Here is a 21,030-nt window from a genome sequence, read left to right as displayed (position 1 = left end):
AGTATCTGTCTACCTCTTGGGTTGTAGTGAGGATTGAATGAGTTAATACATGGAAAACTTTACCTAGCACATAGTACATGCTCAAAAAATTAGGTATGTAGAATTATTTACAGATGAGGCCCAGAGAGGGTTAGGGGTTTGCTTAAGGTCACACAGCTCCCAGGAGTCAAGTAGAGGTGAGAGGCTTAGAGTCTGGACTTCTGACCTCTGTTTTGCACTGTCCACAACCACCCATCTTCAGACGTGAGCCAGGAGTTGATCAGCAAAGTCCACGTGGTTCAAATGCAGTCATTCTGTTTCCAAGGTTTTCCCAGTGGTCACTTGGCAAATACTGAGAGCCTATTGTCTGTTGGATGCAGGGGAGCCTACTGTGCTTTTTTTATGGGGCTCACCATGCCCAGCCCAGTACAAGCCCCCAGCTTATGCCCAGCTCACTACTCAGGACCAGGGACTGTCATCAGAGCTGAGCAGTTACATGTCCCAAAAACATGGCACAGGTTTTAACCACATCTTGCTTGAGGTTCAAAGACAACATGTGGGAATAAAAGCACAAGTTGGGCCCAATGGAGAAATGGTTGTTGCTGTCACCATATTGGAGAGCACGTTGGCTTTGATCAAATGCCCTGAGCATGTTACTTGGGGTTCAGTCAATTCTGATCAAGGGACTAGCTGAAGCATAAGAGGTCTGAGCCCAAATGGAGCAAACTGAGTCTGGGAGAATCACAAAACAGCATGCGGCTTTGTTCCGGCCAAGTCTTTTCTTACCGACTGGTGGCCTCGGGCAAGTCCCTTGACCTCCATGCGTCTTGGTTTCCCTACCTGTGATCAGAGGGTCCTTCCAATTCTGCTGTGCTGGGTCTCAGCTCTGGATTCTGCCCCTGATTTTCTTTCTGGGAAAGCACTGGACAAACAGGAGCTTCAGAGCTCCACTGGCCTGGGTTCACTTCTTAGTAATTATAGGATTTCGGGAAAGGTCTTTACCACTTCTTCCAGTTTCTCCAAATGTAAAATAGGGTGCTGATGACTGCCCTATGAGGGAGTAGCCAGAATGAAATGAGGTGATGTTTGTGGAAGGGCTTGTCTGGTGTCTGTCACCACAGAAAAATAACATGTTCCTCCTACTGAAGCAATGGGTGATGTGAAACTATTGCCAAGGGGATGTGCCTGCAGCAACCCTGGCCAGGACGCCCAGGAGCCCAAGTCCTGTGGCCGTCCTGCCTGCGGAGCCGACTCTGGCCATTGACAGCAACCAGCTGCCTCTGGGAGCCTCTCTGTCTCTACTCGGGCCCTGGTCCCCTGCCCTCCTCACTTCTGCAGGGCTGCACCGAAGCCGTCCCGCAGGGCAGGTGGTGTTCCAGCCCTGGCGCCTCTTGAGGCTGCTTGTGGTGGGGTGGGGAAGGAGGGCTGGGGTCTGGGGAAGGTGGTGTCTTCAGTTCTCTCTGCTCTGATCTCCTCAGTGAACTTCAGGTGCCAGTAGGGTTTGGAGGGGGGGGCAGCAGGGGTGTCTGGGAGGGGGGTAATCATACCACCACACATGCTGGGGGATATTTCACTGTCCATGTTTCCATTCCTTTTTGTCACCTGATTTGTCTGAGCTGCCATTTCTCTGGGCCCTTTCTGAAGCCAAAAGCCTCCCAGGATGCCAGTCTTTCTCATTTTCTTTTCTGCTTTTCCTTTCTAAATGGGTGTTCCTGACACTGTGCAAGCATTTCCTACACACCAGCTGCGGGCCAGGCGCTGGGACCCGGATGTGATTCAGGCACCAGACCTGCTGTCCAGGAGACCACGGTCCCAGGGAGCCAGGCCCAGAGCAACAGGGACCCCATAAAGGCTGTGGGGCTGGTGGGAGGAGCAGGGCAGCAGGAGCGGCTTCGGAGTCGGGCCTGGACCCCTGTGCTTTGGCAGGACCTGGACCAGGGGGGCATGCTAGGTGACCGGGAGACATGTGTCCAGTGCCTGTGCACCCCACAGTGTCTACAGGTGGGAGAGGGGACAGTGGGACAGGGTGCACAGCTCTCCACCGACCATCTTGTTCTCTTTAGGGTGAAGCTGAGGGGGGGCTTCCCAGCCACCCTGGACCTGCCGGGCCTGCTGCACCCACGGTGAGATTCCCCCCAGGTTCATCACAGGGGCCAGGGATAGAGCCAAAGGAGGAGTTGACCTGTTGGCTCCAAAGCGCCTTCCAGTCAGACCTCAGGGCTTTTGCTTCTACCAGAACCTTCAGTGAACTCAGGAACAGAATCATTTACATCGTGTTTGTGTGCTGGACCTCCAATGCTCACAGGTCCCTCCAACTCAGCTCATCCCAAACTGTATTCATCACCATGCCCCCAGACCTGCTCCTCCCCCAGGGTTCCCCACCCTTGGGAATGGCACCCCCTCTTCCCGGTTACCAAGAGAGAAACAAGGAAACGTCCTCGAGTGGCCATCCCCAGGGTCCAGCTGTGCAGTGCATCCTCATCCCTCAGTCAACGGCAACAGCCTCCTGACAGTCTTCCTGCCTCCGTATCACCACCTCCCTTCCCCCACCCCTACACACACACCAGTGCAACCTTCCTAAACCCAGCTTTAACCCCTGACCCAGCTTCTCCTTGGGGCCTCTGAATGGGTGCTCCACACACACATTCAAGGATTGAATTAGGCCTCACGTGGTTTCTGTCTTGGGAATTAAGTACCAGAAAGGTGTTTTGGAAATTCCCTTTGGTTCTTTGGAGGAATTTGATGGCATTCAGCAAGTGTGCACTGAGCCCCTTCTCTGTGCCAGGCCTCGCTCTGGACACCAGGCACTTAGAAGTGTCTCAAGAATAGGCCGACCTTGGGGGTGCCCTAGTCTAAAGGGGCTCGCAGACGCACATACAACTAAGTGTCAAGTCAGGTGGCCCAATGGCCAAATTGAGACCTCAATAGAGGTTGGTGGAAACAGATGGGAGAGAAATTCCACCTAGAAACGGGGTGGTGGGGCTTCCTGGAGGAGGTAATGGTGGAACTGGGCCATGAAGATGAGTAGGGATTTGAAGGGCAGGAAAGGGGGCTGAGAAGATATGAGTGAGTACAGTGTGCTTGAGGACTGGCTGTGTCAGCTGCATAGCCGGGAGGCAGTGAGGGGGGAGGGTAGCTGGAGGGGGCAGTGGGAGAAAAGGCCAGAAGGAAAGTTGGCAGCATCAGGTACAGGGCTGCAGAACATGGGAAGCTTTTGGTGACACGGCTGTCTTTGGAGAGTGGCAGGTGAAACCAAGCTGTGGGACTTCCTTCTCTTTCCAGGTGGGAACAGAGGCTGAGGGCTCTGGCCTCGGCTGGGGCTTGGACCTTGGCTCTGGCTCTGGTGACACGATGCACAGTGAGGAGCTGTTAAGGGTGAGTGTGAGGATAGAGGGCCAGGTGTCTGGTTGCCCTCACAGTTTGACCTTCACCACTTCCTGGCTTGGCCCCACCACTCCCACCCCTCACCCATTACAGAGACCTGCCAGCCTCTTCTCTGGGTAGCACTTCACACTTTGGCTTCCAGACCCTTCTTGAAACTTTCCCAACCCTGAGGCAACCCCCTCCCTGCCTCTCCAGACCACTCCTTCTCCCTCTGTTTTTGCTCTCCTGGCCTCTGCCCCTGGTTGCACCCCCGCTGGTCCCTGGTCCCCAGGTAGCACCTGTCTTCTCCAGCTGCAGTGACTTCCAGGCCCCCGACCTCATTCCCAGTCCCTCCTCTGAGTCCCTGTGCTGAATCCCCTCCTAGAAGGCTCCACCCGGCCACCCCTCTGCCTGCTTGGCATGACACGGCCGGAAGGGGTGCAGACTTCCCAGAGGGATGAGTGGAGTGGGAGCCGGATGGGTGCTACCGGCTGCGGGACCAGCCGACTGAGCAGGAACAAGAGACCAGTACACGGCAGGGAGATTTTTAACAAGGGTTAACAACAGGCAGTTTTGACTCACCTCCCAGTATTCAGAAAACTGAAGTAGCCAGAGCATGTCTGAGAATTCCAAGGAACTAGGTTTTTACTGCATACATGTATGTAGGGAGAAGACATGATATAACGGGCTCAAAAAGACTGGCATTCAAATCTCAGCCTTCTACTAATTAGCTGTGTGTGTGACAGAGTGTCTGTTTTTTTAGGGTCCCCCAGGCCCCCCAGGCCCACCTGGCTTGCCTGGGATTCCAGGAAAACCAGGAACTGATGTTTTCATCGGACCCCCTGGATCTCCTGGAGAGGATGGAGTGGCTGGTGAACCTGGGCCCCTGGTGAGCCACTGAAGTCACCCCCTCTCTGTGGCTGCAGAGCTTCCTTCAGCCAGGGAGGGGCATACAGATTGCAGATCCCCGGGCTGTCTAAATCCACAGCAGGCGGAAAACAGCCAGCTAACATTTGTAAGCAAAAATCCTCCTCCGCCAAGTTTTGCTAAGACTCCTGAGAAGGAGCAGCCAAGAAATCACCATCCTGCGCATTGTTTTTCTGTGTTATCATAGTCGGCACAGGAAATGCTGACCCATGTAGAAATCCCGGAATCCTGGGCCATCAGTGCTGGCCTGGAGTGGGAGACCCTCAGTGTGTCTAGTCCAGCCTTGTGCTTGCCTCCCCCACGGGGGAGGAAACTGGATGGGGAGAGTGCAGGGCACTTGGCCGCAGGTGAGAGCCAGCAGAGGTGCAGCAAAGCCAGGGCCTGGCATTCTCTGTGGATGGGCACAGGCTCTGGAATCACCAGCTGGGCCTTCCCAGCCCTGGCCTTTAGTTCTAGGAAGAGTTTATTTGTGGTTCTTAAGAGAGCTGTTGTGGGCTGATTGTCATTGATGTTCCCCAGGGCCCTGAGGGACAGCCTGGACTTGATGGAGCCTCGGGCCTTCCAGGGATGAAAGGGGAGAAGGTAAGGGGAAGATGGGGGGGTTCCTACATGCCGGAGCCACCAGGCCCACACCACCTCTCTCTGACCTCTAGGCCCGACCTTGCCTCTTCTGCGAATGACCCTCTCTAATCCCCTCTCCTGGTCATCTCTGCTGGATGTTCCCATCCCTGGGCTCTATGGGCCTAAACCTGAACTCAGCATCTTCCCTGTGCACGCATGCATGGCCCCAACTTCAGTGAGTGGCACCTCCATCTACCCCAAAACAGTCACCTTGACTCAGAAACAGTCTTCTCTGACTCCTTCCTCCCCTTTTCTTGCCCATCCATTGCCAAAACTGGCCAATCTGATGTCTGTGACCCTCACCTCTCTCTCCACCCCGACCTGACATTCATCTCTTCTCATCCACAGTGTGGCTCCTCACTGGTGCCCCATCCTACCACCCACAGCCCAGCCTCCAGCCACCTACCCAGTCCATCAGCCACTGCCCTCTCCACTGAGAAAGTATCTATGGTCCACTGCCTGCAGGACAAACCCTGACTGTGTGCAGGCCTTTGAGGCCCTTTCCACCCTGCTTTTCTAGCTCCACCTCCCTCTGCTCCCTTGCGTGGCCTCTAGGCCAACCAGCCAACCCTATCCACGTGCATTAGGTCTTCACCTAGACAGCCTTCTGTCCTTTGCACATAGTTTTCTCTCCATCCCGGATGTCCTCTCCCTTTTCTCATCCTCCGATGCCCAGTTCAGATACATCCTCTGAGAAGCTCTCCCCGACTCTTTATGAGCAGAAAGCGTCCTCCTTCCTCCACTTCCCTTTAGCACGGTAGTTATTCGGCTGGGGATCTCTTAGCCAATGACACTAAAGCAGCCGGCTTGTTTGCCTGCTCCCACGCCCTCCTTCACAAATACAGAGCACGAGTACTGTCTGTGTGTCCTTAGAGTCCAGCCAGGACTCTGTTGGCGTTTGATGAGTGAATGAAACTTCCTCCCAGCGCCCTTTCTACCTTCCATGCCTGCAGTCCTGCATGCCTTCACTCTCTTCATTCTCTCCAAGCCTGTTTTGTCTTCTGTCTGTCAACCCCACTTGGGGCTGTGAGTGTGAGTTCCTGCCCCCACAGTGTTTGCAGCCTGGTTGATCAGATAAGCCATATCCTGCAAGGGGGCAGTGAGGATAACATGAGCCTCCTTGTAGAGACGGAGTCATGAGTTTTACTTGAGTTCACAGGAGGCAGGGTCCCTCCCAGATGGCCTTCTGTGTACCCGACCACAATGAAGTTATGAAAATGCTACCTGCCTAGACACCACTAGTTTCCATCAGCTCTCAAGTGTTTATTTTTATTGAAACAGTAACTTGATTTTCGTGGAAAGCTCATTTCTCAGAAAGACAAGAAGGAAACCATTGTCAAGCTTTATGGAACTTATTTTACATGTACCAACTATTTCATAGCAAATTACCGTTTGCAGGAAACATCACAGACCTCCACACATCTTCCCTGTTCTTACTAGCTTCTCCCCACCCACCCCTCCCAACTGGCCTTGAACTTAAAAATACCCAAACCTATATTCGCATATAAACCCCCATACAAGTGCACTCTGCCACTGCTCAGAGCTGTGCAGCCATGCACAGAGCAGCCTGCTTGCTTAGGATAGTTGATGGAGAGAAATCACATTTACCCCCTGAAATTTACTATTACTCCTTATTTGTTGCACTGTGTGTAAATGAGGCTTTCTGGTCAAGTAAAAGCAGACTCTGTAAGAGCTTGGAAATTTGCATCTGGAGAGCTCAAGGGAAACCTTGCAGGTGACATTTATTTAGGGGAAAAAAGCAAACCAAGAGGCATGGTCTGGACAGAAAATGCAAGTTAACTAGTCATCACACTCCCTTTGTCCAAGTAATCCCAGTTTAGCTTTGTGCAATTCTCTAAATTTTGTATAATAAAGAACAGGCTGGCCCTCAAGAACCTGAGCAATGGAGCTGCTCTTAGTGAGGATCCAGGAATGGGTTTAGAGCTTGTAACAACTTGTTTCAAGTAAACATTCCTATATATTGACCTGATTTTTCTATTTCTTATCTTCTTTAATCATCAGATGTGTCTGGTATAAAGCCTGGACTACAGGCTTTCATAAAACCACAGTCAATTGTAATGTAACAAATGGAAGTTATCAGCATAACCAACACCATGAGCAAGTTGTGCCACCTCAAATGATCACAACAGAAAAAAAATCCATGTATGCGTTAGGTTCTGTGATGCTCCCGGGTGGTGAAGTCTAATGAAGTCCTTGGCAAATCCAGTTGCCATTATGAGCTGAAATTTCGAGTGAATTCTAAGCCATAATTTCGCAGTCCTCCTGCACCTCAGTCTTTCAGGGGTTCCGTTATGGCACTGAACGAAGTACACTCTGCCATCACTATTTCAGGAATACGAGGTCTTTGCTGACCTTTTTCATTGGTGCTCCCACTGTTTTTTAATCCACCTGTCATGTAGATTCCAACAAGATGAGCTCTTCCAGCCCCATGCTGATCTGCCTGTTATGCCAGAATGGTGGTCCCCAAATCTGTGAGCCAAATGAATAGGTCCAAATACTACATCCTCCCACATACAAGCTGGATAAAATCATCTGTTTCTGAGACCAATAAATCAAGGTCTGAAATATCTCCTAGCATCCCTTTGATACTGCTATAAAACATACTCTTGATTTGAAAAGAGTCAGGAAGGCAATTAAAAGACACAGCTTTTCACTTTATGAACAAAATATCTTTAACAGGGTCAACTGGCAACACAATGAAAAGGTTTTCAGAAGATGGAGTCCAGAAGTCAAGAAATGAGGCTAATTTTTCTGTTTCACCGTAACCCTGACTGTGATTTGACTTGTTTACTGAAAAAAATGTATAAGGTTGTCACTTCCTTCAAGGACAGATGGCGACAGGCAGCAGACGACAGCATGACTGGTCACACTCAAGAAAAGCAGACAGAAACTGTAGCCTCTGGTTAGGCAGCAAACCTGGAACCCAATTCTTTTTGTTTTGGCCTAGATGGAGGGTCATCCTTAGCTCCTCCCAGGTCCGGCCAGCAGGCAGGGAAGGTCCTGCCGCTTCCTTCAGCGAGCACCCTTCTCCTGCACCCCACAGCATCCAGGGTGTCTAGCTGGGCTCTTTCTGCAGTTCTCTCCTCAGGAGTACATCTTCTGTTATTCAGCCCTTCCACAGAGTCATTCCTTTCAACAGTTTATATATTTTTATTTCTAAGCTCTCTAATTGATTCTTTTCTCTAAACACTCTTCTTATTTCGTAACAGTTTGTCCTTGTTTCAGGGCTGTAATACCTCCCTTGTCTCCCTGAGAATATACATTGTATACGTGAAGCTCTGATCCGACTGAGTTCTTAGCTCTTTCACCTCAGGGGCACATCCCGCTGTTGCCGCGGTGGCCTCTCGGTCAGAGCGTCCCCTTTGCTCAGACGTGTGCTGTTGCGGCTTTGTGTTTGCTTTTGGAGTTGGAATTCCTCTGTCCTGGTTTGCTGCCTCTTTGTACAGACGGTTGGGGAGTTGGGGGCAGCTACTTCTGCCACGGGCTTCAGGAAGTGGGGATGGGAGGAGCGGGACGTGCCGTCACTGAGGGCAGCTCGACAGCTGATCTTGTGTTTGGGGCCCTTCTGGACCCCCAGGGGTCCCTAGCCCCCAGGCTCCCCTGTATCCCTTTGCTCCAGTAAACAGCTCTTAGGGTTCTTGTAATAGGAATGGGGAGGGGGAGAGGAGGGGAGCTGGGTGGGCTCGGGGGCTGCCTGCCCCAGCATTTCGCCCACCTCCCCTGTGGAGCCACACTTGGCTCCTTGCTTCTCCCACCACTTGGAGGACACTTCCCTATGGTTTCCGCCACGGCTGAGGCCACGGGCTTCAGCCTCCTAGGTTTCCCTTTGGTAGTCCTCACTACTGCAGATTCAGTGTCATGGGCCTTCTTAATTTTGAGCGTGACTCTTTCAGAACTACCCACTCTCTTGTTCTATGGATTTGATGTAGGAAGGGCGATGTAGCTGGGAGGGGGCTAGGGTGGAGGGGAAGCCGGGGGAGGAGGGACTGGAGGAAAGGGCACAGCCTTAGATGGTGGGAATGTCATGCCCACATGTCAGGACCTTCTGCGTGGCTGTGAAATTGCTGGCTCCCTCTCTTGCAGGTCCTTTTAAGGTTTCCTCAAAGACTCCGCATCTGGGGGCCCCCAGCTGCAGTCCACTGATGGAAGGCAGTATCTCCCGGCGCTGACCCCTCCTATCCACCAGCACTCATTGGTCCTTCACTCTGCTCAGAGCTCACAGCTGGTTCCTTTCTGTGGGATCCACATCTGCCCCCCACCTGTACTGCAGCCCACATTTACAGCGAACATGCAGTCTGCTTTAGAACGACATCCTCACCCCACAGTTCTGGGGCCACTGGAGCCAGCTTTTGGTCCTAATATTTTTCCAGAATAGAGTCAGTCATCATTCCACTTCTCTTCAAAAGTCTAGGGAATACATATCAAACACTTGAAGCCCCTCTCCTCAGCTTCAAGCATGGGAAGCCCCCCTCTCCTTCCATCCCGGGAGGGCTGGGGAAAGGACCACGCAGCCCACTGCCAGCTCTCCAAGGGAATTTTTCCTCTGCAGTCTCTCCCTGGCTCATCTTCAACTTCTCCTTTTTGCTCCTGAGGAGGGTAATAAGCTAATAGTTGAAAAATGGGTTTCACAAGCTTTCCTAGCAAACTAATGGCTATTGTAATGCATTCAGCTTAGAGACAGCAATCAAAACTGGGCTGGGAAGAGTCTCATTTTAATATCCTTGTAAGAGTCTATAATTCTATGTGTCCTTATGAACCTACCTAATGAAATATATATTAATCGGCCTTTATTTTTGTTTATTGCTTTGTTTTTCAGGGAGCAAGAGGGTCTAATGGTGCAATTGGTGAAAAGGTAAAAAAAAAAAAAGAAAAGAAAAAGCTTTCTCTTCCTTCGCCCCTTTATCTGAGTTCACAATAATTGGACTGTTGGGCTGGAATATTAAACATAGAAATGCCATGGAGCAGAGAGAATTGCATCCCCAAGGAACTGCTGAGGGAAGGCAGAGCAGCTGGAGGTGGAGGGAGTGACTGAGCCGCGCTGCCCTCTCCCTCTTCACCCTTCCACACAGATGCACTGGGATCGGTGCACCGGCTTGTCTCCAAGGGAAGTGCCCATGAGCAAGATGGCTGTCTCTGTACCGTTAAGCAGCGCCAATCAGAGAATCCATCAGCCTAATTAAGTCCAAGAACGATTTTCTGACATAGGCATGTATGTTGTTCCTTCCGTGAGTGAGCCCAGGGTTGGATAATCAGTCAGTCCTCTCCCTACAGGGTGACCCTGGCAATAGAGGCTTACCAGGACCCCCAGGGAAGAATGGACAAGTTGGTACTCCTGGGGTCATGGGACCACCAGGGCCTCCTGGACCCCCTGGGCCCCCAGGTCCTGGATGTGCAACAGGACTTGGATTTGAGGTATGTCCTCCTTTCTGAGGTTAAAGGATAATGTGCACGAAGGACTGTGGGAAAGACCAGCTGGGACAGTGGCCCGAGGGCAGAGACTGTGCTGACCCCACTGAGTCTCGGCACCCAGTTCACACCTGACCTAAGTAGGTGCTCAGGAACTGGAATCTGAAATTCACATTCTCTTTCCTTCCCTAGGATACCGAAGGCTCTGGAAGTATCAGGCTGTTGCATGAACCCAGGATTTCTGGACCAATGGCTTCAAGTGTAAGTTGACTTTGGAAACCTTCCTTTTTGAGGGTGGTCATGCTGTCATGCTGGAGTGAGGACACTGTGTGGTCCCACCTGGTTCTACTAATTTCAGTAGTTTGCCTCTCTGTGCCTTTGGCACCCAGCTGTGCAATGGGGAGACTGGCTGCTCTGGATAGCTTCTTTCTTTGAAGAGCAGCCCAAAAGTTCTACGTAAAAGGTCCTGCAGGAAAGCTTGAAAATCATATTTCTCTTTCTGTCTCTCTCTCCAGCCCCTTGTCATCAAACATCTCTGCTTCACTGCCTCCTTCCTGCTGCCCGATTCAGCATTCACGCTTTGCCCCATTTCAGAACCCTGTGCTCCTGACAGGTGTCCGTCCCCACTGCATCTAGTGCCAGGGAGGTGCTGTCTGTCTTATGCTATGATACCTGCTCTCAGGGGGACCAACCCCCAGGATCTCATTATCTTTGTAAAGTGGGACCCAAGCTGAGCACACCAGTCCATTCTTGATTGAATGGGAGAACCTTCCCCTGTCCCCCAGAAGCAGATGGCTCTGAGATTCAGGGTCAAGAGAACACTCACCCCGTGCAGGCAGAGGGCCTCTGGTCCTCTCACTGTTGGTGGCATGTTCCTTCCTTCTGACTCTCAAAGGAGGATTTGCCTCTCATGTTTTGCTCCCATTATCTGGTACAAAATCCACTTGATAGCTTAGGGAGAGATGGCAAGATGGGAGGATAGATGGAGAGTGAGCAAAGTGCATAGAAGAAAACCAAAGAATATTTATTTTATTTTTTTTCCAGGGTCCCAAAGGAGAAAAAGGAGATCAGGGCCCCAAGGTGAGGTCGCAGAGCTGAGGTGGGTGTGGGAGAAAAGTCCAGCATGGTTTTAGGAGCATTATCCAGGTACAGTGAATTTCTTCCATTATCATTGCTGCATCCAGGGTGACAGAGGGATGGATGGAGACAGCATTGTGGGACCTCCCGGGCCCAGGGGACCACCAGGACGCATAGAGGTCTTGCCTAGTGTGAGTATCATCCTGGTCAGAGCATGACTATGTATTTTCCACCTTTGCTAAAGGTAACAGGAGGTTGTCCACAACCAAAGGGCTTCCAGGGCTGCTGGTTATACAGAGGGCACTGGAGTTATGTATCTGGCATTGGAGTTTCCTCCTGCCAGTGCACCCCAACTCTCTGCTTCTACCCCAGTACCACCATTCTCTCACATAGTGCTTCTGGAACATTCTCTTCCAGTTGGCAGCATTTACAGTCAGGAGAGAATGGTTGTAACAGAGCTGTAACTGAGAGGCAAAGGAACATAAGTGGGGAAACAAGGGAGGAAAGACAGTTTGGGTTATGAGAAATCAAGAAAGACTTTCTGAGGAAGTGTTTTTGAGCAGGGACTTACCTAGAGGACAGGACTTCTGCAATTCAGGTGGCAGGGACGCTCTGAGTCAAAGCACAGAGTAGGAATATGTGGGTATGTCTAAGGCACAGGAAGCTGATGGGCACGCAGGTGGATGGAGAGTGATGGGAAATTTGTAGAGGAGACCGAGATGTGGGCTGGGACCAGATCACAGTTCACTTAATATTAGGACATCACATTGGTGAAAAATCATCACCTTTCTGAAAAAAAATGATATCATCCTGGTAGATGACAAAAAGACAAAAAGTTCTAAATAATTGGAAAAAATTGTTAGAATAAAAAAAAAAGTATGATTTAAAAATACCAAGTGTGGGCAAGGGTGTGGTGGAGTAGCATCTCCTGTGCTTTGGTGGAAGTGTAAATTGTGTGTCCCCTTTAGACAGCTCTTGAGCAATCTGTTAAAACTAAAAACACCCATACCCAAAAATTCCACATGGAAATATCTCCATGCTGTATAGTTAAGTGAAAAAAGCAAGTTGAAGAATAATATATACAGCCTGATGCCATTTATATAGAACAACCACATGGACACACACACACACGCACACTCACTCCCCAACAATACTGCATGCTTACTGGATATATACTGTATATATGTTTAAATTTGTGCAGAGGGAAGACATTAGTGTAATGTGCAGTTTTAAAATGAATTGAAAGAAGAAAGCAGTAAGGCAGCTCAGGGCTGTTTTATAGGAAGTGGGAGGGAGAAAGGGAAGTGTTGGCAGCAGGTTAGAGTGTTAGCAATGTCTGCCTGTGTTCTGCCATGCTGGGTGACTCCAGTTGGAGCCTCAGTGCCAGGAACAAGGTGGAACATGTGCTACCCTCTATCTCATTGTTTGATTTTTCTCTTTTCAGTCTTTGGTCAACATTACCCATGGATTCATGAATCTTTCTGACATTCCTGAGCTCATGGGACCTCCGGTGTGTATCCCTAACTGTTCTAGGGTGAGGTGGGATCTCACTCTAGGTGCCCCTGTTGGATCTAAATTGGGTTGGTTTGGAATCTTTGTAGCTCCTGAAGTATAGACCTAGAATATATCCCAATAGAATGGGAAGAGAACCTTGCATTTCTGAGAAGTCATTATCACATTAATTTGAACATATGGGGAATTTTGTCCAGTGCGGTAGAAGCTTCCGGTTCCATGTATCAGAGATATTTGTAATGGAAATCAGAGAATCATTAGTAACAAACCAGTTGATGTCTGTGCAATGGTTTGGCCTGCTTTTATTTACATGATATCATTTCACAGAACAGGAAGCCTAGAGGGACCTATCCTTGTGCTAATGGGAAAACTGGTGCATGAGGAGAAAATGTGATCTGCTTCAGTCTTTGTACATTTTAGAGATCAGGAACACACAAAGAAGCTACATTATTCTGCAAGTCCACAGAGTCAGTCTGTGGCTCCACAGAACCTACAAGGAAGGACGTTTCCTCCTGCAGCCCCTTTGCATCTTCCAGTATCCACTGGTGACGGCAGGGAGAGAGGAAAGAGCTCTGGCCTTGTGGGCTGTGGGGCTTCAGCCCCGTCTCGGCTACACACACCCCTGAGCCTCTGAGCCTCTTCTCTGGTAACACCTTGCCAGCTTTGGGGCAGCTTATAAGAGGTGATGGATATGAAACTGCTTTGCAAACGGTGGTTCTCTGTTGTAAGCTGACATGGAGATTGAGGCTTATACTTCCACAGCTGTGTAGTCCAGATGTCTGCTGGGCTGCCCAGCCCTACATTCCCCAATTAGGTCGGTCAAACCCCACCATCCAAGATCTGGGGAAAGTTCTGTACCCTCCCCAAGGTTTCTGCAAATATCTGGGGTGGGTCCTCTAGAGCTCTGTCTCCTGCTGAGCATCCTATGTTGGGTGGTCATTTTGCTGGCTTTTCTGTTCTACATCCAGTGGGGCTCACATTCCTAGATCTCTACTAAAATCATCCCAAACACCCCAGTAATCAAACCCTGAAGAACACCAGCTGACAAGCAAAAGTCATTTCACAGAGGGCCCTGTTTTCCTCCAAACCAGTAGGTTCAGGGTGTTAGATGGGCTGATGCTAAAGCAAAGCGCAGGCAGCCAAAAATCAAAGATTCAGCATCTCTGTTCTAAGAGTCCCTGGGCCTTGTTTGCAGGCATTACCATGCCCCACACTCTCGCTCTGCCTCAGCCTGGGGTCCTCCTTCCCTGCTAATCTCTGTCCACTTCTTAGGCAAGTCCAGGCCCTCAGGGGTCTCCTTCATCCCTAATGGAGGGCCAAGATTTTCCTACTCTGAGGCAGTTCCCTCCCTGAGAGGACTCGAGTCCCAGGGGGCCCTTAGGCTTTTCCACCCCACTGTACATACAGCATATTGAGAAACGTGTTGCCATCCAGGTATGTCTCTCTGTGTATATATTCTGCCAACCTCAGAAGACTTTAATAGGTATGTGGGCATCTGGGCTTGTAGTAAGAGGCAATCTGGCCCCATGTGGAGTGAACCACAAACTCTGTTTCCTGAGACCTTTAAAGTGGGTGGTCCTTTAAAATTCTCACTCATATTCAGGGAAAAGGACTGACTGTCACCAACATGCCCCCATTTGAATCCCTAAAAACCCTGAGCACCCTTTGGCTCACTCCTCAGAGTTTAGGAACTTGTTTCCTGAGAACATTTGTCACTGGCGTTCTGCATTCAATGCCCCTAGAGATTTCGGATGCTGAGTGATTTCACAGGGAGGAGGCTGTGACTGAAAGTGCAGAGAGTTCTAGAGCCAAGGGTTGGGATGGGGTGGGGTGGGGGCTCTGGGCTCCTGGGTACAGTTCTGGCTTTGTCACGACCTAGTGGTGTGACTGCACAATTCCTCCTCCTCCCCGGCCTCAGCATCTCCTCTGCAGAATGGACTGTGTGCCCCGCTGTGTGGGAGCTGTTTGGGCCATTGGAAGGTTCCGGGAGGGGGTGGGCCCCTGAGGTGCAGTGTTCCTCCTGTCTGGGAATGCTGCTCCTAACCTGCCTGCTTTGTCTGTGGTGTGTCACAGGGCCCAGAGGGCATACCTGGGCTGCCTGGATTTCCAGTAAGTACCACAGTAGTCAGCTTCCCTCTGTGCCCTGTGGCTCTGCTCATTCTGTTCCTTCCACCTGGAATGCCATTCTCCTCCATCTGCATGACCAAGCTCTAGCACCATCTCGTTCACGTAACCTTTCCTTGCTGCCCCCCACCTGGAGCCATCCTTCCTTCCTGTGAGTCCCATTAGGCTTTATTCTCACCTCTGTCGTGCTTCTTTTCTGCCTTGAATAACTGTTTTTTGTCCCCTGGTCTTTTTTCACAACTGTACTTTGAATAGCTTGTGGAGTTTCAGCCTTCCTCATCTACCCCGGGGCTGGCTGACGCCAGAGCCAGTGCTTGGCTTCCTGTGAGTGCAGGTGGATGACCCGAGCAGTTCACAGATACAGATCAAGTTCCTGAAGAGATAGGAGGAGGGTGGCAATGGAGGATGAGGGGAGGGGAATTGTGGACTAGAAGTCCAATAATTAATAGTCTGTGGGTACCACACTATGGCGCTTCCACCATGGAAGGTAAAAATGTATTTGTACATAGAAAGTGATCCTTTCTGTCTAAAGCTTGAGCCTGTGCTGAAGCTCAAAGACCCAGAGTGAAATTTATGTGATTTCTCCAAGATACTGCAGCTCTGAAAGGCCTGATGCCATCAGGTGACATGTACTGCTTCCAGGATAAAGAAGGAAATTTATCAAAAATGCAATAGAACTTTGTTCTTTATGGTGGAATTACAAGTGATTTCTTTATACTTTTCTGAACTTTTAATTTTTAAAAAGAGCACATTCTATGTGATGACACCAAAAATACATGTGAATAGACATTTAAAATCAAGAGAGAGTGGCCGCCATGGAGAAAACCTGACTTAGGAAGAGGAGAGGCCAGACTGCCAAGCCCCAGCCCCAACGTGGCTGCTACAAACTGGTGGCATGTTCCAGAATGCATTTTCTTCTAAATGAGTATTTCTGTGTTCCCGAGTGAGCTCTAGGCTCCTCAGAAGAACCTCCAGGGTCATGCCAGCGAGTAAGGAGGGGACCAGAAAGCAGGTTTCAAGCCACCATACTCCACTGAGGAAACTCCCTTTGATTTATCTTACATACTGGGCTTTCGTTCAAGACTTTATTTGAAAAAAGGAATGAAAGGAATGGCCCTGCTAAAAAATAACAACAACAACTATTTGAAAGCCACTGCGCTAATGAAGAATGCACCCCTTAGCCCAGAACACAAGACATGGACTTGTGAAAAGCTAAACAGCAAGTGTTGAAATGCTTTTTTGGGACAGATGTCTGGCTATGTGAGTCATTGTCACAGATATGCCGTGCCTGTTGGAGTTGAGAAGAGGTCACCTCTGACTCGGTGTGCAGAATTTGGCTCTGCAGAGCGGTGGGTGGGCATTCCTGCAGGGGGAATGGCATGAGCAGATGTGCAGAGGCAGGGGGCAGTGCAAAGAATAAGGGCCAGGCTCAGCGCTGGTAGTATGATGGGGAGCAGAAGATGAGGCACTGGGGTGGGCAGGGATGGGTTTGGGTGTCAGGCTAGGAGATTTGGATCCCATCTCACAGGTAGCAGGAAGCCAGAGAAGGGGCAGGAGTCCTGGAAGGTGAGTGGGGGGTGGAGGCAGGCTGCTGAAGGACCCCAGGGGTGAGCAGAGGTTCAGGACTAGGCTGCTCAGTAGTGCCCACTGGAGGCAACCAACATTCAAAGGGGCATGTGGCCTCCAGGCTTCCTAAAGCTCAGTGCTGTCTTCTTTCCATAAGACCGCGATTTCTGGACTATTTACATTTAGGAAAATATCATGGCTAATTGTGAAGTCCACCTACCAGGGCAATGACACTCTCTATTCTACATTTTGAAAAAATGCTCCTATTTAGTTAAAGTGTTTTAATCTCAACAAACAACAAAATATCCTCCAATATTCCTTCTAGGGCCCAAAAGGACCAAAAGGTGACACTGGGGTGCCTGGATTTCCAGGACTAAAAGGAGAACAGGTAAGAGGGACCCAGGTTTTGATGGAGTCATGCTCCAAATATTGTTAAATATTTCAAGTTGGCTGATAGTAGATGTTAACTTAAAAAAAATTTGGTAGGTAATTCACACTCACATTATAAAATCTACTTTAACTTTTAAAATTCAGTGACTTTTGTATAGTCACAAGGTTGTGCCGCCATCACCATTACTTAATTCTAGAACATTTTCCACATGCCCCAGAGAAACTCCATATTTATTAGCTGTCACTCCACAGCTGTTAATGTTTATGATCTCAAGATTCCTCTGGGAGGAAGGTGGATTGTGGGTGGAGAAATTGATTTCTATCATTGTTGGGTAAAGAATTTACCTGACACTCCCGTGAATGTGCTGTGCTTTGTCTGACTACCTGCTGGGCACTCCTGTCCGTGTGCTCCCCAAGGGTGCTTTCACAAAGCCGGGTACACAAATGGCACTCAAAACATTTGGGTAAAATAATACATAATTCATGAATATAATGAATGCTAATGTTTAGAAACTATAATTTGGGGCATTTTGCACTTGGACAGCAGTCTTGGTCCAAAACCTTTAGAATAGGCATTCAGCCTCCTGGAAACTTCCCGGGCACTGGACTGACCTTTGTGCCCTTCCACATTTGCCTCTTAGAATTAACTTCCCAGTTGGTTTTTATAGATAAGGGGGAAGGTGGCATGCATAAACAGATGGCAGAGACTCTGGATTGGATGCATGTATTCATCTGTCCGTTTTTGCACTCATCCACCTTGCATCCATCTCCTAAGGTGTACCAGCCGATTTCCTGTACTCAGCACTCGGGGCATAGATAAGACATGAGGGGTAGACACACCAAGAGCCAGCCCTCTCATGGGGCCATGGCTGTAACGGAGCCTGTGCAAAGCCAATGGGAGCAACCCCTGAACTGGCCTTGCGGAGTCCAGGTGGTGGGTGTGTCTCTGAGAGGAAGGAACAGGGGCTTTCCTCCCTCGCCCCCTACATGCTGGCCCCCAGAGAGGAGGAAAGAGGCTCCAGTGTCTGTTGGTCTACAGTTCCAGAGGGTAGGAGGCTCACTGTGCTGGGCAAAGTGATCTATATTTGGCGCCCTGTGGGGTGATACCTGGGATGCTTTTTCTGTCATGGGCCTATGGCACGTGGCAGCTTTGGCTTGGGAGGTGGCCTGGCCAAGCAAGAGCAGCTCTTGATTTAAACACAGTTTCCTATGTGGTGAGGTCAGAGGGACCTAGAGGGACCTATGTACCACCCCCACCCCCATCCCCTGCCGCCTTTAAAACTGGGTTGGTCATCCCGGCAGCCCTGCTCCAGCCTTTGTGGCAAATGCACTTTCTCTCGCTCTGCCTCTAATGCTCTTGTGCTTGCTTCTTCCTGCCGCTGGCGTGCTCAGGATTGCCTTTTCTCACCCACGGAGGGGTAAGATCGAAATACCAGGTGTGGGCTTTGGGGGGCAGAGAGAAGAGGCTACTCTGCTTGCTTTGGCACCACTGCCTTGGCTGCTGCTGGCCCCCCTGAAGGGAGACTGTGTGTGGTCCAGCCCAGTGCCCCAAGGGCTAGCATTCAAAGCCTCAGAGTGATACAGAAGGTTCTTCGACCTGGCTTTGCTCTAGACATATATCATCTTGGAAGTCTCCTGGGATAGTAGATGGCTCTGCTAAGGACAGGATTTGGGGCAGGATTCTGTGTGCCTGCCACCCGTCTTTGCATCATCCCTGTTTCGCAACATCTGAGATAACTTTGCTTGATCAGTCTTGCGCAAGAGCCTGGAGTTCGGAGGCCAGGTTCCACATGGAGACACAGGGCCTGTGTCGAGAGAAGCCCCTAGTGTTCATACCTTCGTCTCTTTCCCAATTTCAGATGTTTTAACTAGAATAAGGATTCTTGGTGTGAACACATCTTAAGTCAAATTGTTAGGAAAGCAAGCCACTGAAGGTATTGGGAGCCCAGAGGTTCCCAGAGGGGTGCCATGCAGCACCCTGCTGGGGTGGTTCCGGGTGGGCCGCAGATGAGGGTGTAGCTCTGTCAGCAGTGGAGCCTGGAAGGGCCTGCAGGCCCCTGGCCTGTGCTTTCCGCCAGTAACTGACGGTGCCCCAAGGGGATAACCCAGACAACAGCCAGCCGCTCTGGAGGCTGTTGCAGTCCTCTAGGGAGAGGTTATGGCAGAGTAGCAGGGTCGAGAGGCAGGATGAAGGCAAGAGAAATCACGGGGGTAGGACCGAGAGGCCCCATGGAGCCTCTGGGTAAGGCAGCCAGGAGAAGGCCCAACTTCATTGAAAGATTCTCTGAATTACAGGGCGAGAAGGGAGAGCCGGGTGCCATCCTGACTGGGGACGTTCCTCTAGAAAGACTGAGGGGGAGAAAGGTAATTATGTCACCAGACCCTGAAGGTACACATCTGCTTCAATGTCCCATCTTTGTTTCTGCCACAAACTGTGCTCCTCTGAGTGACAAGTCCATGTCTCTGTGTTTTAGGGTGAACCGGGTGCACATGGAGCCCCAGGACTAATGGTAAGCCAGAGCTGCGTCTGGACTGAGGTTTGAAGCGTACTTTGGTTCAATTACATTGAACTGTTCCAGTTGTGAAAATAAAAAGGATGTGGCAAAATGTGTATGTATTATAGTAGGCTCGCTGCAATTAAATAAAGAACCTCTGTGGTTTTAACAGGATAGCACCTTATTTCTCACTCTTGCAAAGTCCACTGTGATTAATCCTAGCGGGGCATCTCCCCTCAAAGCAGTGACTAGGACCAAGGATGCTTCTGTCTTGTGACTCTGCCATCTGTGGACTGAAGGCCACACTGGTATCTCCAGCTGGCAGCAGGTGTGGGGTGGTACGGGGTTGGTTTTGGCAGAGAGCAGAGAGGCCAGGAGACAAGGAGCCGGGCAGGTGGGTACTTCCTAATTGCCCCTTGCCCTCCTTCCTCCTGTCAGTGGTTCATCGTCCCCACTGCCCATGAAAACAGAATGGGCGGCCCCCATCTCCCTGACCCTTGAGTTTCTGCTCTTTTCTAATCTGGTATTTGTTTTGCTGCTAGGGGCCCAAAGGACCACCAGGACACAAAGGAGAATTTGGTCTCCCAGGACGACCTGTAGGTGATGGTGTTCCTCAGACCAGAATTGAGGGAGGACCTGTGGGCCAGGCTGGCTGATGGGCCCTGGGTTTACTAAGATGTCTCCTGTGGCTTTCAGGGCCGCCCTGGACTGAATGGCCTCAAGGGCGCCAAAGGAGATCGAGGGATCATGATGCCGGTGAGTGCCACAGCCACTGCGCAACCCTGGGGACAAGGCCAGCGTCCAGAGGAGGGTGAGACAGTGCCTGATGCAGTGAGCGGGGCTGCAGACAGAACGTTCAGCACTGTTTTTTCTTCCTCCATTGCAGTGTCCAAAGATCCTCCAGCCCAGCCCTGTCATCTACTCACTCTCAGGAGGGTCCCTGCTACTGAAAGCACCTTAGTGGAGTATAAACTTCCTTGTCCAGGCCCCAGAGGGACAGGGAGAAAGCAATCTGGGCACACTCGGAGAATCTGTTTCAGATCCCAAGTCTTCTGACTCTAGAATCATATCCATCTTCCTCTGTTACCCAGGCCCAGGGATTTCACGCCTCACTAGGGGCTCAGTTCACATTTGAGTGATTACCAAAGGTAGTCAGCTGCTTACATAGGGCCTCCCAGGATGGCAGGCACCGGGGGCATCACTAGGGTCTGGAGTCTAGAATAAGGAAGCCACTATTTATTAAACACCTACTGTTTGCCAGATGGTCTTCAAAGTGCTCTTAAGGACAGCATCTCAGTCTTGATAATAACTGTTCTGAGAGACACTCTATGGGGTTTTTGTTTTTCACAAGAAGGAACTGGGGCCTAGAGAAGTTACATGACCCACTGAAGGTCACCCAGTTAAAGAGCACCAAGCTAAGATGCAAGTGCAGCTCTCAGCCTCTTGCTGCTTGTTTGTGCCACACTGTTCCCACTTGGTACTAGGAAATCCAGAAATGTAGCCCTGAGGGACTGACTCACACTCATGAAGCCCACTGAGGCTACTGGGG

At 50.4% G+C, this 21,030-nt stretch overlaps 1 protein-coding gene across 2 annotated transcripts in view; it reads left to right on the top strand.

The window, feature by feature from the left end:
* Window positions 1–21,030, top strand: part of COL15A1 (collagen type XV alpha 1 chain) — a 98,249-nt gene that overhangs the window by 56,681 nt on the left and 20,538 nt on the right. Inside the window, exons 13-28 of one of the 2 annotated variants that reach the window (XM_017659747.3) lie at window positions 2,043–2,102; window positions 3,262–3,354; window positions 4,106–4,231; window positions 4,789–4,851; window positions 9,728–9,763; window positions 10,183–10,323; window positions 10,510–10,578; window positions 11,362–11,397; window positions 11,502–11,585; window positions 12,839–12,904; window positions 14,980–15,015; window positions 16,922–16,984; window positions 19,282–19,350; window positions 19,461–19,496; window positions 20,024–20,077; window positions 20,178–20,237. In XM_017659747.3, coding sequence (XP_017515236.2) covers window positions 2,043–2,102; window positions 3,262–3,354; window positions 4,106–4,231; window positions 4,789–4,851; window positions 9,728–9,763; window positions 10,183–10,323; window positions 10,510–10,578; window positions 11,362–11,397; window positions 11,502–11,585; window positions 12,839–12,904; window positions 14,980–15,015; window positions 16,922–16,984; window positions 19,282–19,350; window positions 19,461–19,496; window positions 20,024–20,077; window positions 20,178–20,237 — 1,092 coding nt within the window. The remainder of the gene's footprint in view (window positions 1–2,042; window positions 2,103–3,261; window positions 3,355–4,105; window positions 4,232–4,788; window positions 4,852–9,727; window positions 9,764–10,182; window positions 10,324–10,509; window positions 10,579–11,361; window positions 11,398–11,501; window positions 11,586–12,838; window positions 12,905–14,979; window positions 15,016–16,921; window positions 16,985–19,281; window positions 19,351–19,460; window positions 19,497–20,023; window positions 20,078–20,177; window positions 20,238–21,030) is intronic. The other variant, XM_017659748.3, reaches the window with a different exon arrangement.

Source organism: Manis javanica, chromosome 2 (genome assembly GCF_040802235.1).
Source record: "Manis javanica isolate MJ-LG chromosome 2, MJ_LKY, whole genome shotgun sequence".
NCBI classification, from domain to species: Eukaryota; Metazoa; Chordata; class Mammalia; order Pholidota; family Manidae; genus Manis; species Manis javanica.
Note: the sequence above shows the minus strand (reverse complement) of the source record. Positions and strands in the feature narration are given on the sequence as shown.